This window comes from Pongo abelii, chromosome 4 (genome assembly GCF_028885655.2).
Source record: "Pongo abelii isolate AG06213 chromosome 4, NHGRI_mPonAbe1-v2.0_pri, whole genome shotgun sequence".
NCBI lineage: Eukaryota > Metazoa > Chordata > Mammalia > Primates > Hominidae > Pongo > Pongo abelii.
In genome coordinates, this window is record NC_071989.2 from 141,100,676 (window position 1) to 141,116,620 (window position 15,945).

At 42.1% G+C, this 15,945-nt stretch overlaps 1 protein-coding gene across 6 annotated transcripts in view; it reads right to left on the reverse strand.

Annotated features, from left to right (window-relative positions):
• KIF3A (kinesin family member 3A) overlaps positions 1–6,177 on the reverse strand; it is a 47,947-nt gene extending 41,770 nt beyond the window's left edge. For 4 of the 6 annotated variants that reach the window (XM_054555165.2, XM_063723922.1, XM_009241015.4 and 1 more), the window contains exons 1-2: positions 5,978–6,166; positions 2,772–3,045 (exon numbers count right to left, since the gene is read on the reverse strand). In XM_054555165.2, the coding sequence (XP_054411140.1) occupies positions 2,772–3,045; positions 5,978–5,983 (280 nt within the window). In that variant the 5' untranslated portion in view covers positions 5,984–6,166. 6 annotated transcript variants of the gene reach the window in all.
• Between the last annotated feature and the right edge of the window lie 9,768 nt (positions 6,178–15,945).

The following is a 15,945-nucleotide window of genomic DNA, read 5'->3' on the forward strand; positions in this document are numbered from 1 at the left end:
CGCTTCTAATTTACTGGAGGTTCTAGCCTCCAGGTGCTATCAGGTAACAAAAATAAATTAAAGGAGATTGGAAAGGACAAAGCAAAAACTGTCTTTACTTGCAAACAACATTTTTTTTTTTTTGAGACAGAGTCTTGCCCTGTCACCCAGGCTGGAGTGCAATGGCACGATCTTGATTCACTGCAACCTCCACCTCCAGGGTTCAGGCGATTCTCCTGCCCCAGCCTCCCAAGTAGCTGGGATTACAGGCACGTGCCACCATGCCTGGCTAATTTTTTTTATTTTTAGTACAGACAGGGTTTCACCATGTTGGTCAGGCTAGTCTCGAACTCTCGAGTTCGTGATCTGCCTGCCTCGGCCTCCAATGTGCTGGGATTACAGGCGTGAGCCACTGTGCCTGGCCAACATATTCTTATAAGTAGAAAATCCTACAAAATTTACAAAAAACCCAAAACATAAAAAAACTACTAGAATTAATAAGCAAGTTTAGCAAAGTTTCAGGATACAAGGTCAATATACAAAAATCAACTGTGGGTACTAAGAGGGCAGTCATCAAAAAGACAGTAACAAGTGCTGGCGAAGATGTGAAGAAATCAGAAACCTCACACATTGCTGATGGGAATATAAAATGGTGTAGCTACTGTAGAAAAGTCTGGCAGCTCCTCAAAACATTAAACAAAGTTACCATGTGACCTAGTAATTCCACTCTTAGGTATACACCCAAGAGAAACTAAACATATGTTCACACAAAAATCTGTAAAAGAATGTTCAAAGTAACATTATCTGTAATAGCTAAAAAGTAGAAACAACAAATGCTCACCAACTAATAAATGGATAAACAAAATATGATATATCCATACAATATTATTCAGACATAAAAAATAATGAATTGCTGGCCTGGTGCAGTGGCTCACGCCTGTAATCTCAGCACTTTGGGAGGCCAAGGCGGGTGGATCACAAGATCAGGAGTTCAAAACTAGCCTGGCCAATATGGTGAAACCCCTTCTCTAGTAAAAATACAAAAATTAGCCAGGTGCAGTGGCTCACGCCTGTAATCCCAGCACTTTAGGAGGCCGAGACAGGCGGATCACAAGGTCAGGAGATCAAGACCATCCAAGCTAACACAGTGAAACCCCAACTCTACTAAAAACACAAAAAATTAGTTGGGTGTGTTGGCGGGCGCCTGTAGTCCCAGCTACTCGGGAGGCTGAGGCAGAAGAATGGCGTGAACCCAGGAGGCGGAGCTTGCAGTGAGCCAAGATCGTGCCACTGCACTCCAGCCTGGGCAACAGAGCGAGACTCCGTCTCCAAAAAAAAAAAAAAATTAGCTGGACATGGTGGCGGGCACCTGTAGTCCCAGCTACTCAGGAGGCTGAGGCAGGAGAATCGCTTGAACCCAGGAGGCAGAAGGTGCAGTGAGCCAAGATCACGCCACTGCAATCCAGCCTGGGCAACAGAGCAAGACTCCGTCTCCAAAAAAAAAAAAAAAAAGTAATGAATTGCTGATATATGTTTATATGTTACAATAGGGATGAAGCTTGAAAACACTGTAAGTGAAAGAAGTTATTCACAAAAGGCCACATAGCATATAATTCCATTTATAGAAAATGTCCAGAATAGGCAAACTCATAGAATAGATATAGACAGTAAATTAGCAGTTGCTGGGTTGGGGGAAGGGAGGTGGTAATGGATTGGGAGTGACTGACTGCTAATGGATACAGGGTTTCTTTTTGGAGTGATAGAAATGTTCTGGAAACAGACAGCGGTGACAGCTGTACAACATTGTAAATGCACCTATGAACTATAAAGTGTAAAATGGTTAAAATCATAAATTTGATATTTGAATTTTATCACAAAAGCTACCTGAAGAAATCAATTTCATCTCTATATATTAGTAACATACAATCCAAAATTGAAATTATGAAAGCAATCCTATTCACAATAGCATCAAAAAAATACTTAGGAATAAATTAATCAAAACAAGTGCAACACTTGTACACTAAAAGCTACAAAATACAGACGAGAGAAATTAAGACATAAATAAATGGAGAGAAGCTGGACATGGTAGCTGATGTGGGAAATCCCAGGGCTTTGAAAGGCCTCAGCAGGAGATTGCTTGAGCCTAGGAGTTCGAGACCTGACTGAGCAACACAGCAAGACCCAGTCTTTACAAAAACAAAAAAATTAGCCAGGTGTGGTGGTGCACAGCTGTAGTTCTCATTACTCAGGAGGCAGAAGTGAGAGGATAGCTTCAGGCCAGGTTCAAGGCTGCAGTAAGCTATGACCACACCACTGCACTCCAGCCTGGGCAACAGAGCAAGACCCTGTCCATAATTAATTAATGTTTCAACGTTTTAAATGAAGAGAAGTATCATGTTCATGGACTGAAGACTCAATATTGTCAGAATGACAATTCAACACAATCCCTATGAAAATCCTAGCAGGATAAACTTCAAAAACATTATTTGATGTGAAAGAAAACAGATAAAAAAGATGACATATTATATGACATCATTTATATGACATTTCAAGAAAAGGTAAAATTATAGTGACAGAAAGCAGATCAATGGTTGCTTGGGGGTGGGTCTGCAAATGGGCATAAAGGAAATTTTGGGGATGACAAGGGTGTTCTAAAGCTGGATTGTGATGATGGTTTCACAACTGTATATACTTACTACACTCATCAAACTGCACAGCTGCAGTATGTGAATTTATGGCACATTAATTATGTCTCAATAAGGGTATTTTTTAAAAAGTAAAGATTCACTTACCATTGTAGCCTTCAAGTACAGAATCAATAATAGGTCTTGCCGTTAAGTTATAAACATCAAGTTGTTTACTCTCTGGTCCAAAAACAGTATCAAAAGTAAATGTCTTTGGAGGTTCATTGGAAGAATCAGTCTTATGTACAGTGATAGTTCCCCTCATCTCATCCACACTGACAGCTTGTTTGTAGCACATTGATTTCTCTCTCTCATTGAGGGGCCGGCACCTAACAACAACCTTCACATTATCGCAGCTTTCTGGCTTCTCTGATTTATTGATCTGTTGGAGATAATATTTACAAATAATGAAAAGAACATTAATTTTTACCCTCAACAGATTAAATTTATAAATTTTAAAAGGCTACTTTTCCACCTCAGTGCCTTGCACACATTAAACATTTCGTAGGTATTTGTTAAATGCAATTAAAGATCTTACATATAGGTGAAAAGTTTATTAAAAGATACAAAAAGGAAAATAGTTTCTTTTAAAATGTAAAAGGGAGAGAAAAGCTAGTTCACATTTGTGGCAAAGGCTGTACAAGCAGAAACTGAACCAGTATATTATAGATTGTCTTTTTGCACAAAAGTCTCTGACCCAGCGTTTCCTGCCTGTAGGAAAACACATGTGAACATGGTTAACAACTTTAACTCAAGAAAACAGTATGTCCTTTGTTTCCCCCTGAGACTTTAGTTTGATTTCCTATCACGCATCTGTAAAATGGTTTTTATCATGTAATATATCCATATATGGCTTATCTTCTCTACAGAAGACAACAAGATAAAGACAGAAATGAAAGTCTAATGGCAAAGAAAAATGCCTTAGTATTACCTAACCTTATGAGCATTTGTATATGTAAAGTTTCCATTTCTGAATTTTTTTTTCTTATTTATGAGACACAATCTCACTCTGTCACCCAGGCTGGAGTGCAGTGGCGTGATCTCGGCTCACTGCAACCTCTGCCTCCCAGGCTCAAGCGATTCTGCTGCCTCAGCCTTCCCAGCAGCTGGGATTACAGGCGTCCATCACCATGCCCAGCTAATTTTTGTATTTTTAGTAGAGACGGGGTTTCATCATGTTGGCCAGGCTGGTCTCGAACTCCTGACCACAAGTGATCCACCCACCTCAGCCTCCCAAAGTGCTGAGATCACAGGGGTGTGCCACCGAACCCAGTCATTTCTGAAATTTTATGATTAAGAAAATATAATGAAACACAATCCTATTATTGAAGTGAAAAGGACAGTTTAGTTGAACAGATACTTGTTAAATTCCTACTGTTTCAGATTCTAAGCATTAAAGAGAAACAAATATAAGTCATTGTCATTGACTTTGACATTGTCACTGACAAGTAACAGATTATATCAGTACAATACACTTCTATCTATCTCTCACCCTATTCATCTCATCTATTCATCACCCTAGTCTAAATCACCATCACCTTGGCCCTGGATTACTGCCTCCTAACTATACTCCTGAATCTAATTAGATTGCCCTACTGCCTATTCTCCAAATAGCAGTCAGTGTCAACACACATCTATCTAATCATGTCACTCTCCTACTTAAAAATTCTTCGGTGGTTTCCCATAGATCTCAGAACAAAAACCAGAATCCTTAAAGTGGTCTGTAAGGTCTGGCTTCCACCCATGTCTGCTTCCCTGGTCTTATTTCACAAGATATTCTGCCTGGCTCATCCATGCCACAGCCACACTGAGCTTCTTGGCCTTTTCTTGTCACCATGCTCCTCACCACTGGCCTTTCCATGTGCTGTTCCTTCTACCTAGAACCATCTTCAATCCCCTCTTCATTTAGTTAACATCTACTTATCCTTCAGAACTCAACAGCCACTTTACCGGGAAAGACTTCCTGACTAGGTCAAATACTCTTATAGGCTCAGAGAGCACCCTGCTCTCCCCTTCCTGGACACAAATTTTACTTTTGCTTGTTCCTTATTTGATTAATGTCTTTCTGTCTACACCAGAGGTTGCAAACAGGTAGTCAAGAGGCTGAATTCAGCCCACAAATTTCTTTTGTTTGGTTCATAGTATTTAAAGAGCTTTTGAATTAGTTGCTAAAATTGAGAAATTTCACAAAAATAATTTCTAAAGTCTCTTCTTGGGAGGAAAAAAAAATGACCTGTTGTCATCTGCAGACCATCATTCTTACATGGCAATACTTTCCAATTCACCAGAATCTACTTCTCTCTATTGTAGGATACCCACCCACTTCATTATTAAGGTTTTGTGTCTTACGTCTGTAAATATGTATGATTTTCACCTCTGCCCAAGAAGGCAAGCCTCTCTCTTTCCAAGTTCAAGAACCTGACTGGTTTTGCTCAATGTTGTATCTTCAGGGCCTAGCATGTGGTTGGTGCCCAATATTTATTGAATTAAAAACTTGAAAGCAGTGAACAGAACAAATATAGAGCATTTAATCTTAAATGTCAAGCACTGTCCTTCTAGTCTCCTGTGCATTATTTCACGCGGATAACAACCCATGAGGTAAAGTTTACGTGGGAACTAAGGACCCAGACAGATTAAATAATTATCCGAGGCCTCACAACCACTAAATAAGCGGCCATGGCTCAATTTTCCTCCATGACCTCTAATAAGGGGTCTTAGAGGGCCCCATTATTAAGTTCACGATAACAATCTGTGAAATCCTGGAAAATAAACATAACACCGCCACACACACAAAGACACCTACGGGTTTCATTCTGCATCATAAGCTAAAGCGCCACAAGAGCAATGACAGCTCGAGGCTAGGAGACTCGGAGTATGGGGCCTGGAATAGGGGCAGGCAGCCTTCGCTCCACTGCCTCCCTGCGCTTGCTGCGAGGCGCAAAGGCCTCACCAGGTGTGCAGCATCCAAAGAGCCCCTCCGTGGCCACCCCCAGACGCCCCGCTCAGCAGGCAGGGCTGCGAGCCAGAGCGCATCCTCCAGCACAGCGCCTTTTTGATAAGCTGCGCAGGCCCCACGGGATGCAGCAGCGACGAGGGCGGCAGGGCCTGCCCCCAGGTCCCTCTCGAGGACGGCTGGACCCCCGCGGCCCCTGGGCTGACCAGCCAGGCTCTCCCACCACCTCCACCGCACGACCAAGCCTGCCCCGCCCCACCCAGGCCGCCAGCCTGCTCCGCGCCTCCATGGCAACGGCCGCGCCCCCGGGCCAGGCCGCTAGGATGAGAAGAAACCCCAGAAGCGAAGCGACTCTCCTCACCGGCATCTTGGCCCCCTCCCGTGCCCGGCGGACGTCCCCGCCCCGGGTGCAGCCCGACGACACCGGGTGCGCAGAAAGGCTGGCCAGAGACTACCGAAACACCTTGTTGGCGCTCTCGAGACTGCGGCTTCTTGGGCGAGAGCGCCCAGTGCGCAGCCGCATTCCGAGCTCGCCCCGCCCCAAGCCCAGTCTCAGGCTCTCTCGGCCCTTGAATTACGCCTGCGCGAAGGCTTTCCGAGTCCATCTCCTAGGACGCCAGACTGAGGCCGCGCGTGCGCAATGCTGCCATTCTGCTGCGCTAGAAATGTGGCCCGCACTGAGGCGGAGATAACCCGGCAGCCGCGGGTTGGGAGGAGGAGCAGCTCTTAGGCCTGTCTTCTGGCCCTTGCAATACCCGGAATATTAAAATCAATAATAGCAATTGTACATTTTGTCTCATCCGAAGAATTGAAGACCTTACCTATCTGACCTCGCTTGATTGCTAACTTCCTCATGACCTGTCTTACCATTAGAAAGTGAGCTCTTAAGGAGATTGTTGGTATTCTCACGTGTATCTCCAGAGCCTACACAGAGCCTGACACAGAGTGGGATTTTTATACGTGTTGGTCAAAGAACCAGTGATCCGTCCATCCTCTTTCCAGTCCACTTGAATGTGTAATGGGCATTTCAAGTTAATCGTGTCCGGAGTTGAAATCTTGATCCCCCATCAATCGCCCCACTACCCTACTCCACCCCCATCAAAAAATTTAAAAGGGCTCCCTCTCATCCCTCTCAGACTTCCTTCATCTCAATATGTGGGAGCTTAATTCCGACAACTGCTCAGGTCAAAATTGCAGTCTCTTTCATACACAATACTCTATCTTTAAATACAGCCTGTTGTATCTATCTTCGTAGTGGAACCAGAATTTGGCCACTTCTACCACCACCATCGTCACTCACGTGCATTACTACAATCGCTCAGAACTGGTTTCCTTGATTGTGTCCTTGTCCCTTTTCAGTGTGCTGGACAGGAGCCAGAGTGCTGGTGCTAAAACGTGAATCAGATCTTCTCTTTTCTCTGCTCAAAACCCTCCATTGATTTCCCATCTTACAAAGCTAAAGCCACAAGCCCTACAATCCTCCTTCTTGCTTCTTCTGCACCAGCCCCACCTGGCCTCCTTGCTTCATCCAACATTCCCATCGTGCTTCCATCTTAGCATGCAAGGGCTGTGAGCTTGCAGTAGGAACTGATAGAAATAACGATAAAGCATTTTACATAGTGCCAGTGTACTGTTCTACATGCTTTCGTTTTTTAGTTCATTTAATCCACACAATAACCTTTTGAAATAGATACTATTTATTATTATTTTACAGATAAAGTAATTGAGGCACAGGACCATTAAATAACTTTTCCAAGGTCATACATATAAACAATGACAGAGCCCAGGTCCAAATCCAGGCAGCCTAGAAAGCTCTTTCCCTAAAAAACCACCTGACCACTCACTTCCTCCAGAAAGTCTTTGTTCACATAACCCCAGTGAACCCTAACATGATTTCCTTATTTAAAATTTCAACCTTCAGCCCAAACTCTTCTTTTTCTCCCTCCCTACTTTATATTTCTCCATAGTACCTATCACCATTCAATATTTTATATATACACACATACAAGCTTTACTGAGATATAATTTACACACCATACCATACAATCACCGATTTAAATTGTACAAGTCAATAGTTCTTAGTATATATGGAGTTGTGCAACCATAACCTAGAACATTTTTATCATTCCAAAAAGACACTCTATACTCATAAGCCACTCCCCGTTGCTCTCTGCAACCCTCCTCCCACCCCACTCCCAACATCCCAGACCTAGACAACCCACCAATCTACTTTCTATCTCTATGGATTTGCCTATTCTGGATATTTCACATAAATGAAATTACACAATATGCAGCCTTTTGTGAGTAACTTCTTTCACTTACAACGTTTTCAAGCTGTATCCCTATTATAGCATATATCAGCAATTTGTTACTTTTTATGGCTGAATAATATTCCATTGCATGGCTATAACATGTTTTTTACCTATTTGTCATTGATGGATATTTGGGTTGTTTCTACTTTTTGCCTATCGTGAATAATGCTGCTACAAGTTTTTGTATGAGCCTATGTTTTCATTCCTCTTGGTTACATATGTAGAAGTAGAATTGCTGGATCATTTGGTAATGCTAATGTTTAACATTTTGAGGAACTGCCAAGTTGTTTTCCACAGTAGTGCACCATTTTAAATTCCCGCCAGTAACATGTAAGGTTTACAATTTCTGCACATCCTTGCCAACACTCACTTTTGTGTAAGGTAGTACCTTGCTGGAGTATTCATTTATTTTCATTTCCCTGATCATAATGATGTTGAGCATTTTTTTTTCATGTGCTGTTGCAATTTGTATAACTTCTTTGGAGAAATGTCCATTCAAACCCTTTACCCATTTTATTTGCCTTTTCATTATTAAGTTGTAAGAGTTCTCTATATATTCTGAATGCAAAGCCCTTTTCAAGTATATGACATGCAAATAATTTCCCCCATTCTGTGGGTTTTCTTTTTACTTTATTGATATCGTCCTTTAAGCACAAAAGTTTTAAATTTTGATCAAGTCCAATTTACATATTTTTTCTTTTGTCACTATGCTTTTGATAAGTAAGAAACAATTTCCTAACCCAAGATTATGAAGATTTACCTAGAGTTTTATAGTTTTAGCTGTCACATTCAGGTCTATAACCTATTTTTCAGGGTTTTTTGTTTTTATTTTTGAGACGGAGTCTCGCTCTGTCACCCAGGCTGGAGTGCAGTGGTGCCGGCCGTCTCAGCTCACTGCAAGCTTCGCCTCCCGGGTTCACCCATTCTCCTGCTTCAGCCTCCCGAGTAGCTGGAACTACAGGAGCCCGCCACCACGCCCGGCTAATTTTTTTTTTTTTTTTTTTTGTATTTTTAGTAAAGACGGGGTTTCACTGTGTTAGCCAGGATGGTCTCGATCTCCTGACCTCGTGATCCGCCCGCCTCCGCCTCCCAAAGTGCTGAGATTACAGGCGTGAGCCACTGCGCCGAGCCCAGGGTTTGTTTTTTGTTGTTGTTGTTGTTTGTTTGGTTTTGTTTTGCTTTCTGTTTTTTGTTTATGAGACACAGTCTCGTTCTGTCGCCCAAGCTGGAGTGCAGTGGCGCGATCTCAGCTCACCGCAACCTCTGCCTCCCGAGTTCAAGCAATTCTCCTGCCTCAGCCTCCTGAGTAGCTGGGATTACAGGCATGCGCCATCACGCCCGGCTAATTTTGTATTTTTAGTAGAGACAGGGTTTCTCCACGTTGGTTAGGCTGGTCTCAAACTCCCGACCTCAGGTGATCCACCCACCTCAGCCTCCCAAAATGCTGGAATTACAGGCGTGAGCCACCATGCCTGGTCCTATTTTATTTTTGTATAGAGTGTGATGGAGGGACTCAAATTCATTCTTCTGCATGTGAATATCCAGCTGTCCCAGAACCATTTGCTGAAAAGACTATTCTTGTCTATAGCCATACCAGCGTGAATGAGCCTGATCTTGTCTGAGAAACCTATTCTTTACCGAATTGAACTGGCACCTTTGTTAAACTGATCGTAAATGTGAGCATTGATTTCTAGACTCTCAATTCTAGTCCATTGATGTATAGTCCATCCTAATACCAATACCACATTGTCCTGACTACTACGTTTGTAGTAAGTTTTGAAATTATATAGTGTGGGGCCTCCAACTTTCTTCTTTTTCAAGATTGTTTTGGCCATTTTGAATCCCTTGAATTGCTATAAGAATTTCAAGAACACTTTGTCGATATCTGCAAAAAGACAGCTGGAAGTTTAACAGGGATTATGCAAAATATGTAGATTAATTTGGAAAGTATTGCCATTTTAACAATTTAAGTCTTCCTACCCATGAACACAGAATGTCTTTCCATTTATTTAGGTTTCCTTTAATTTCTTTTAGTGATGTTTTGTAGTTTTCAATGTATAAGTTTTACATTTTTTGATTATATTAATATTTTTCCCAAATACTTTTTTGTTTATTTGTTTGTTTGTTTTCTGAGATGGAGTCTCAATCTGTGGCCGAGGTTGGAGTGCAATGGCATAATCTCGGCTTACTGCAACCTCCACCTCCCTCCCGAGTTCAAGCGATTCTCCTGCCTCATCCTCCCAAGTAGCTGGGATTACAGGCACGTGCCACCACACCCAGCTAATTTTTGTAACAAATATTTTATTCTTTTTATGCTGTTATAAATGAAACTGTTTTTTAAAATTCATTTTCAGATTATTCATTAAAGTGTATAGAAATAAAGTTGACTTTTATAGCACATTGATCTTGTACTCTGCAACTTTCCTAAACTTTCTTTTTAATGGATTCCTTAAGATTTTCTATATACAAAGTCATATCATCTGCAAATAAAGACGATATGATTTCTTTCCAACCTGGATGCTTTTTCTTTTTCTTGCCTAATTGCCCTAGCTGGACTCTCCTGTACATTGTTGAACAGAAGCGGTGAACACAGACATTCTTGTCTTATTGATGATTTCAGGTGGAAAGCATTTGGTCGTTTACCATTAAGTCTGATGTTATCTGCAGGTTTTTCATAAATGCCCTTTACGCTGGAACATTTTCTAGTTTGTGGAGTGTTTTTTATTATGAAAAAGTGTCAGATTTTGTCATATGCTTTTTCTGATATAATGTGTTTATGTCCTTTATCAGATACATATTGATTTTTAGATGTTAAAACCAACCTTGTTTTCTTTTCTGGCTCTCTCTCTGTCTCTCTGTCTGTCTGTTTGTCTCTCTGTGTCTCTCTGTCTCTCTCTGTCTCCCTCTGTCTCTCTCTCTCTCGGTTAGAGCATCAGGGTGATACTTGCCTCACAGAATAAGCTGAGAATAGGGAGCAAGTTCTTCTTAGAAGGGCACTAATTCCATCCCAAGTGTCCCACCCTCATGACGTCTGAGAGCCCTGATTTCCTCCCAAAGGCCTCATCTCTAAATACCATCACATTGCAGGTTAGGGTTTCAAAATATGAATTTGCAACAGGGTGTGGTAGTTCACTACTGTAATCCCAGCACTTTGGGAGGCTAAGACAGGAGGAACACTTGAGGTTAGGAGTTCAAGACCAGCCTGGCCAACATGGCTAAACCCCATCTCTACTAAAAATACAAAACTTAGCCGGGCATGGTGGCATGTGCCTGTAGTCCCAACTACTCAAGAGGCTGAGGCAGGAGAATCTCTTGAACCCAAGAGGCGGAGCTTTCAGTGAGCCGAGATGGCATCACTGCACTCCAGCCTGGACGACAGAATGAGACTCCATCTCAAAAACAAAAAACAAACAAACAAAAAAATATGAATTTGGGAGGGACACAAACATTCCGTCCATAACACAGCCCTAGCAGACTTAATACAATTGTTTAGCCCATTCACATTTAATGTTATTATTGATAATATTAGATTTAAGTCTCCCATTTTGCTTTTTGTTTTCCCTTCCTTCCTCCCTCCCTCTTTCCCTTCCACCCTTTCTTCCTTCCTTCCCTCCCTCCCTCCATCCCTCCTTTCTTCCTTCCTTCCTTCCCTCCCTCTCTCCATCCCTCCTTTCTTCCTTCCTTCCTTCCTTCCCTCCCTCCCTCCCTCCATCCCTCCTTTCTTCCTTCCTTTTTTGAGATGGGGTCTCACTCTGTCACCCAGGCTGGAGTGCAATGATACAAACAAGGCACACTGCAGCCTCAACTTCCTGGGCTCAAGCCTCAAGCCATCCTCCTGCCTCAGCCTCCTAAGTAGCTGGGACCACAGGTGTGTGCCATCACACCCTGCTTTTTTTTTTTTTTTTTTGGTAGAGACGAGGTCTCTCTATGCTGCCCAGGCTGGTCTCAAACAGCTGGGCTCAAGCAGTCCTCCCTCCTCAGCCTCCCAAAGTGGTGGGATTGCAGGAGTGAGCCTGCATTTTTGTTTTTTAATATGTCATGTTGTCTTTCTGTTCTTCTGTTCCTCCTTCAATGGTTTTTCATTATGTGGATCTTCTATAGTTTAACATTTGAATTTCTTCAATTATTGGTTTACTATTTTTTAAAGTTATTTTCTTGGCGGGCCCAGTGGCTCATGCCTGTAATCCCAGTACTTTGGGAGGCCGAGGCAAGCGAATCACTTGAGGTCAGGAGCTCGAGACCAGCCTTGCCAACATGGGAAAACCCCATTTCTACAAATAACAGAAAAATTAGCCAGACACAGTGGCATACACCTGTAATCCCAGCTACTCAGGAGGCTGTGGCAGGAGAATCACTTGAACCCAGGAGGCGGAGGTTGCAGTGAGCCAAGATCGCACCATTGCACTCCAGCCTGGGCAACAGAGTAAGACTTCGTCTCAAAAAAAAAAAAAAAAAAAAAAGCTGGGCACGTTGGATCACGCCTGTAATCCCAACACTTTGGGAGGCCAAAGTGGGCGGATCACAAGGTCAGGAGTCTGAGACGAGCTTGGCCAATATGGTGAAACCCCGTCTCTACTAAAAATACAAAATTAGCTGGGCATGGTGGTGGGTTCCTGTAGTCCCAGCTACTTGGGAGGCTGAGGCAGGAGAATCGCTTGAACCCGGGAGGCAGAGGTTGCAGTGAGCTGAGATCACATCACTGCACTCCAGCCTGGGTGACACAGTGAGACTGCGTCTCAAAAAAAAAAAAAAAAAAAAAAAAAAGCTCTAGGGCTTCCAATATAGATCTTATCAGAATCCATAATACTTCAGATTTATAATAACTGAATTCCAGTGACATATATAAATGTAACTCCCATATAGCTCTATTCCCTCCTCCTCTTTTTGTGCTATCATTGTTATACAGATTACACTTACATGTTATAAACCAAACAATACTTTGTTATAACTTTATGGTATAAAATTTTAAGTATTTTAAATCTTCTAAAGTAGCCGAGAGAAGAAAACAGAGCCAAGTTTATATTTATAGTTTGTAATATTAATCTTCTTATTATTTCTCATTCTCTTCCTTGTTTCCTCTGGATTCAAGCTACCATCTGGTGTTATTAGCATTTTATATGATTCCATTTTCTCTCCTTTCTTAGTGCATATGAATTATACATTTTAAAAACTTTTTTTGCTGGTTGCCCTAGAGTTGGCAATATACATTTATAACTAATTCAAGTCCACTTTCAAGTAACATTATACTGCTTTCCAGGTAGTGCAGTTACCTTAAAACAAAATATTCTTAATTCTTCCCTCCCATGGCTGGTATCATTCTTGTCATTCATTTAACTTATCCATAACCTACAATCATCAAATACATTATTATTATTTTGAATAAATGATTATTAGATCAATTAGGAATAAGAAAAACAAAAGTTTTATTTTACTTTCACTTATTCCTTAAAGTTCTTTCTTTATGTAGCTCGAAATTTATGACCTATATCATTTTCCTTCTCTCTGAAAAATTTCTTTTAACATTTCTTGCAAAGCAGGCCTACTGGTGAGAAATTCCTTCAATTTTGTTTGTGAAAGTATTTCTCTTTCACTTCTGGAGGATAATTTCATTGAATACAGAATTCTAGGTTGGTGGGGGTTTTCTCTCAAAATTTTAAATATTTCACCCCACTCTCTTCTTGCTTGCATGATTTCCGAAGACAAGTCCAATGTGATTATTATCCTTATCCCACCTTATCTTATTTCCACCTCACCTTACCCTGCTCCTGCTCCCAGCTTTGCTTGCTCTTTCTTTCTTTTTTCTTTTTTTCTTTTCTTTCTTTCCTTTTCTTTTTTTTTGAGATGGAGTCTCCCTCTGTCACCCAGGCTGGAGTGCAGTGGCATGATCTCAGTTTACTGCAACCTCCACCTCTTGGATTCAAGCGATTCTTGTGCCTCAGCCTCCTGAGTAGCTGGGACTACAGACATGTGCCACCACACCTGGCTAATTTTGTATTTTTAGTAGAGACAGGGTTTCACCATATTGGCCAGGCTGGTCTTGAACTCCTGACCTCAAGTGATCCACCCACCTCAGCCTCCCAAAGTGCTGAGATTACAGGCCAGCTTCTTTTGAGATTTTTTTTTTTAATCTTGATTTTCTGCAGGCTTTTTTCAACTTTTATTTTAGATTCTGGTATATTGCGTGATGCTGATATTTGGGGTATGAATGATCCTGTCACCCAGGTACTGAGCACAGTACCCCACAGTTATCCAACCCTTGTCCCCTCCTTCCCTCCCTGCTCTGGTAGCCTCCACTGTTTACTGTTGCCATCTTTACGTCCATGTGTACTCAATGCTCGCTTAAAAGTGAGAACATATAGTATATGATTTTCTGTTCCTGTGTTAATTTGCTTGGAATGATAGCTTCCAACTACATCCATGTTTGCTGCAAAGGACATGATTTCATTCTTTTTAATGGCTACATAGTATTCCATATTGTATATGTAGCACATTTTCTTCATCCGGTCCACCACTGAAGGGCACCTAGGTTGACTCCATGTCTTTGCTACTGTGACTAGTACTGTGATGAACAAGCAAATGTATGTGTCTTTATGGTAGAACAATTTATTTTCCTTTTGGGTATATACCCAGTAAAGAGCCTGCTGCGTTGAATAGTACTGTTTTAAGTTGTTTGAGAAATCTCCAAACTGCTTTCCACAGTGACTGAACTAATTTACATTACCACCAGCAGTGTATAAGCATTCCCTTTTCCCTGCAGCCTCACCAGCATCTGTTGGTTTTTGACTTTTTAATAGTAGCCATTCTGATTGGTGTGAGATGCATTACTCTGATGATTAGTGATGTGAAGCATTTTTTCATGTTTGTTGACCGCTTGTATATCTTCCCTTGAGAAGTCTGTTCATGTCTTTTTGCCTGTTTTTTGATGGGGTTGTTTTTTGCTTGTTTAATTAAATTCCTTACAGATTCTGGATATTAAGACCTTTGTCGAATGCATAGTTTGCTGATACTTTTCTCCCACTCTGTAGGTTGCCTGCTGACTCTGTTGATAGTTTCTTTTGATTTTCTACAGTTTAAATAGGAATGTCTAGGTGTAGTTCTTGGCATTTATCTTGCTTAATGTTCTCAGAGCTTCCTAGAGTTGTGGTTTGGTGTTTGGTATTAATTTGGAAATATTCATTCTCAGTCGTTCTTGTTTCAAATATTTCTTCTGTTCCTCTCTTTCTTGTCCTTCTGGTATTCCCATATATTTTTAATATACATTTAATGTAATGAATTTTTTAAACAAAATATAACTTAGGAGCCAGGCGTGGTGGTGTGCACCTGTAAGTCTCAGCTACTTGAGAGGCTGAGGTTGAGGGTAGCTTGAGCCCAGGAGTTTGAGGTTGTAGTGTGCTGTGATCGCACCTGAGAATAGCCACTGCACTCCAGCCTGGGCAACATAACAAGACCCACCCCTAAAATTTATGTATGTATATATATACATATATATGATTTGTATGATTTTCCTTATTATACGTTTATAGCTATATATGTATGTATAGATACATAAACATATATATATATATATATGAATGAATCACCTTGTGAGGGAGGTATTATCACTTTTTTTTTGGAGGAGAGGTAGCCAAGGCTCTGAGAGGTCAGGACACATGCATGAGGTCACACAGCGCGTCTGGAATTCCATCTCAAGCCTGTCTGAGGAGGGCGCTCTCGCTGCTTCTTTACCTGGTCTTGTGTCCCCAAGTGTGTAATGTGAGGTAAGACCAGGAGTCCTGGCGCAAGGCGGGCGCAGTCTCCAGCCGCCCCACCCCTGGCTGGGGGCTCTGCTCAGGGAGCACGGCCGGCATGGGGGAAGAGGCGTGCGGCAGGCAGCAGCGGGGATGGAGGGAAGGGTGGGGGTCCGCCACCCGCCTGTGCGCGCCCAGTCCTGCCGCATCCTGGGTGCGCGCCGCCCACCCGCGGGGCGAGTGCCCAGGAGGCGCGGCCCGGAGCGCCAGGGGTAGCTCCACCGCGAGCG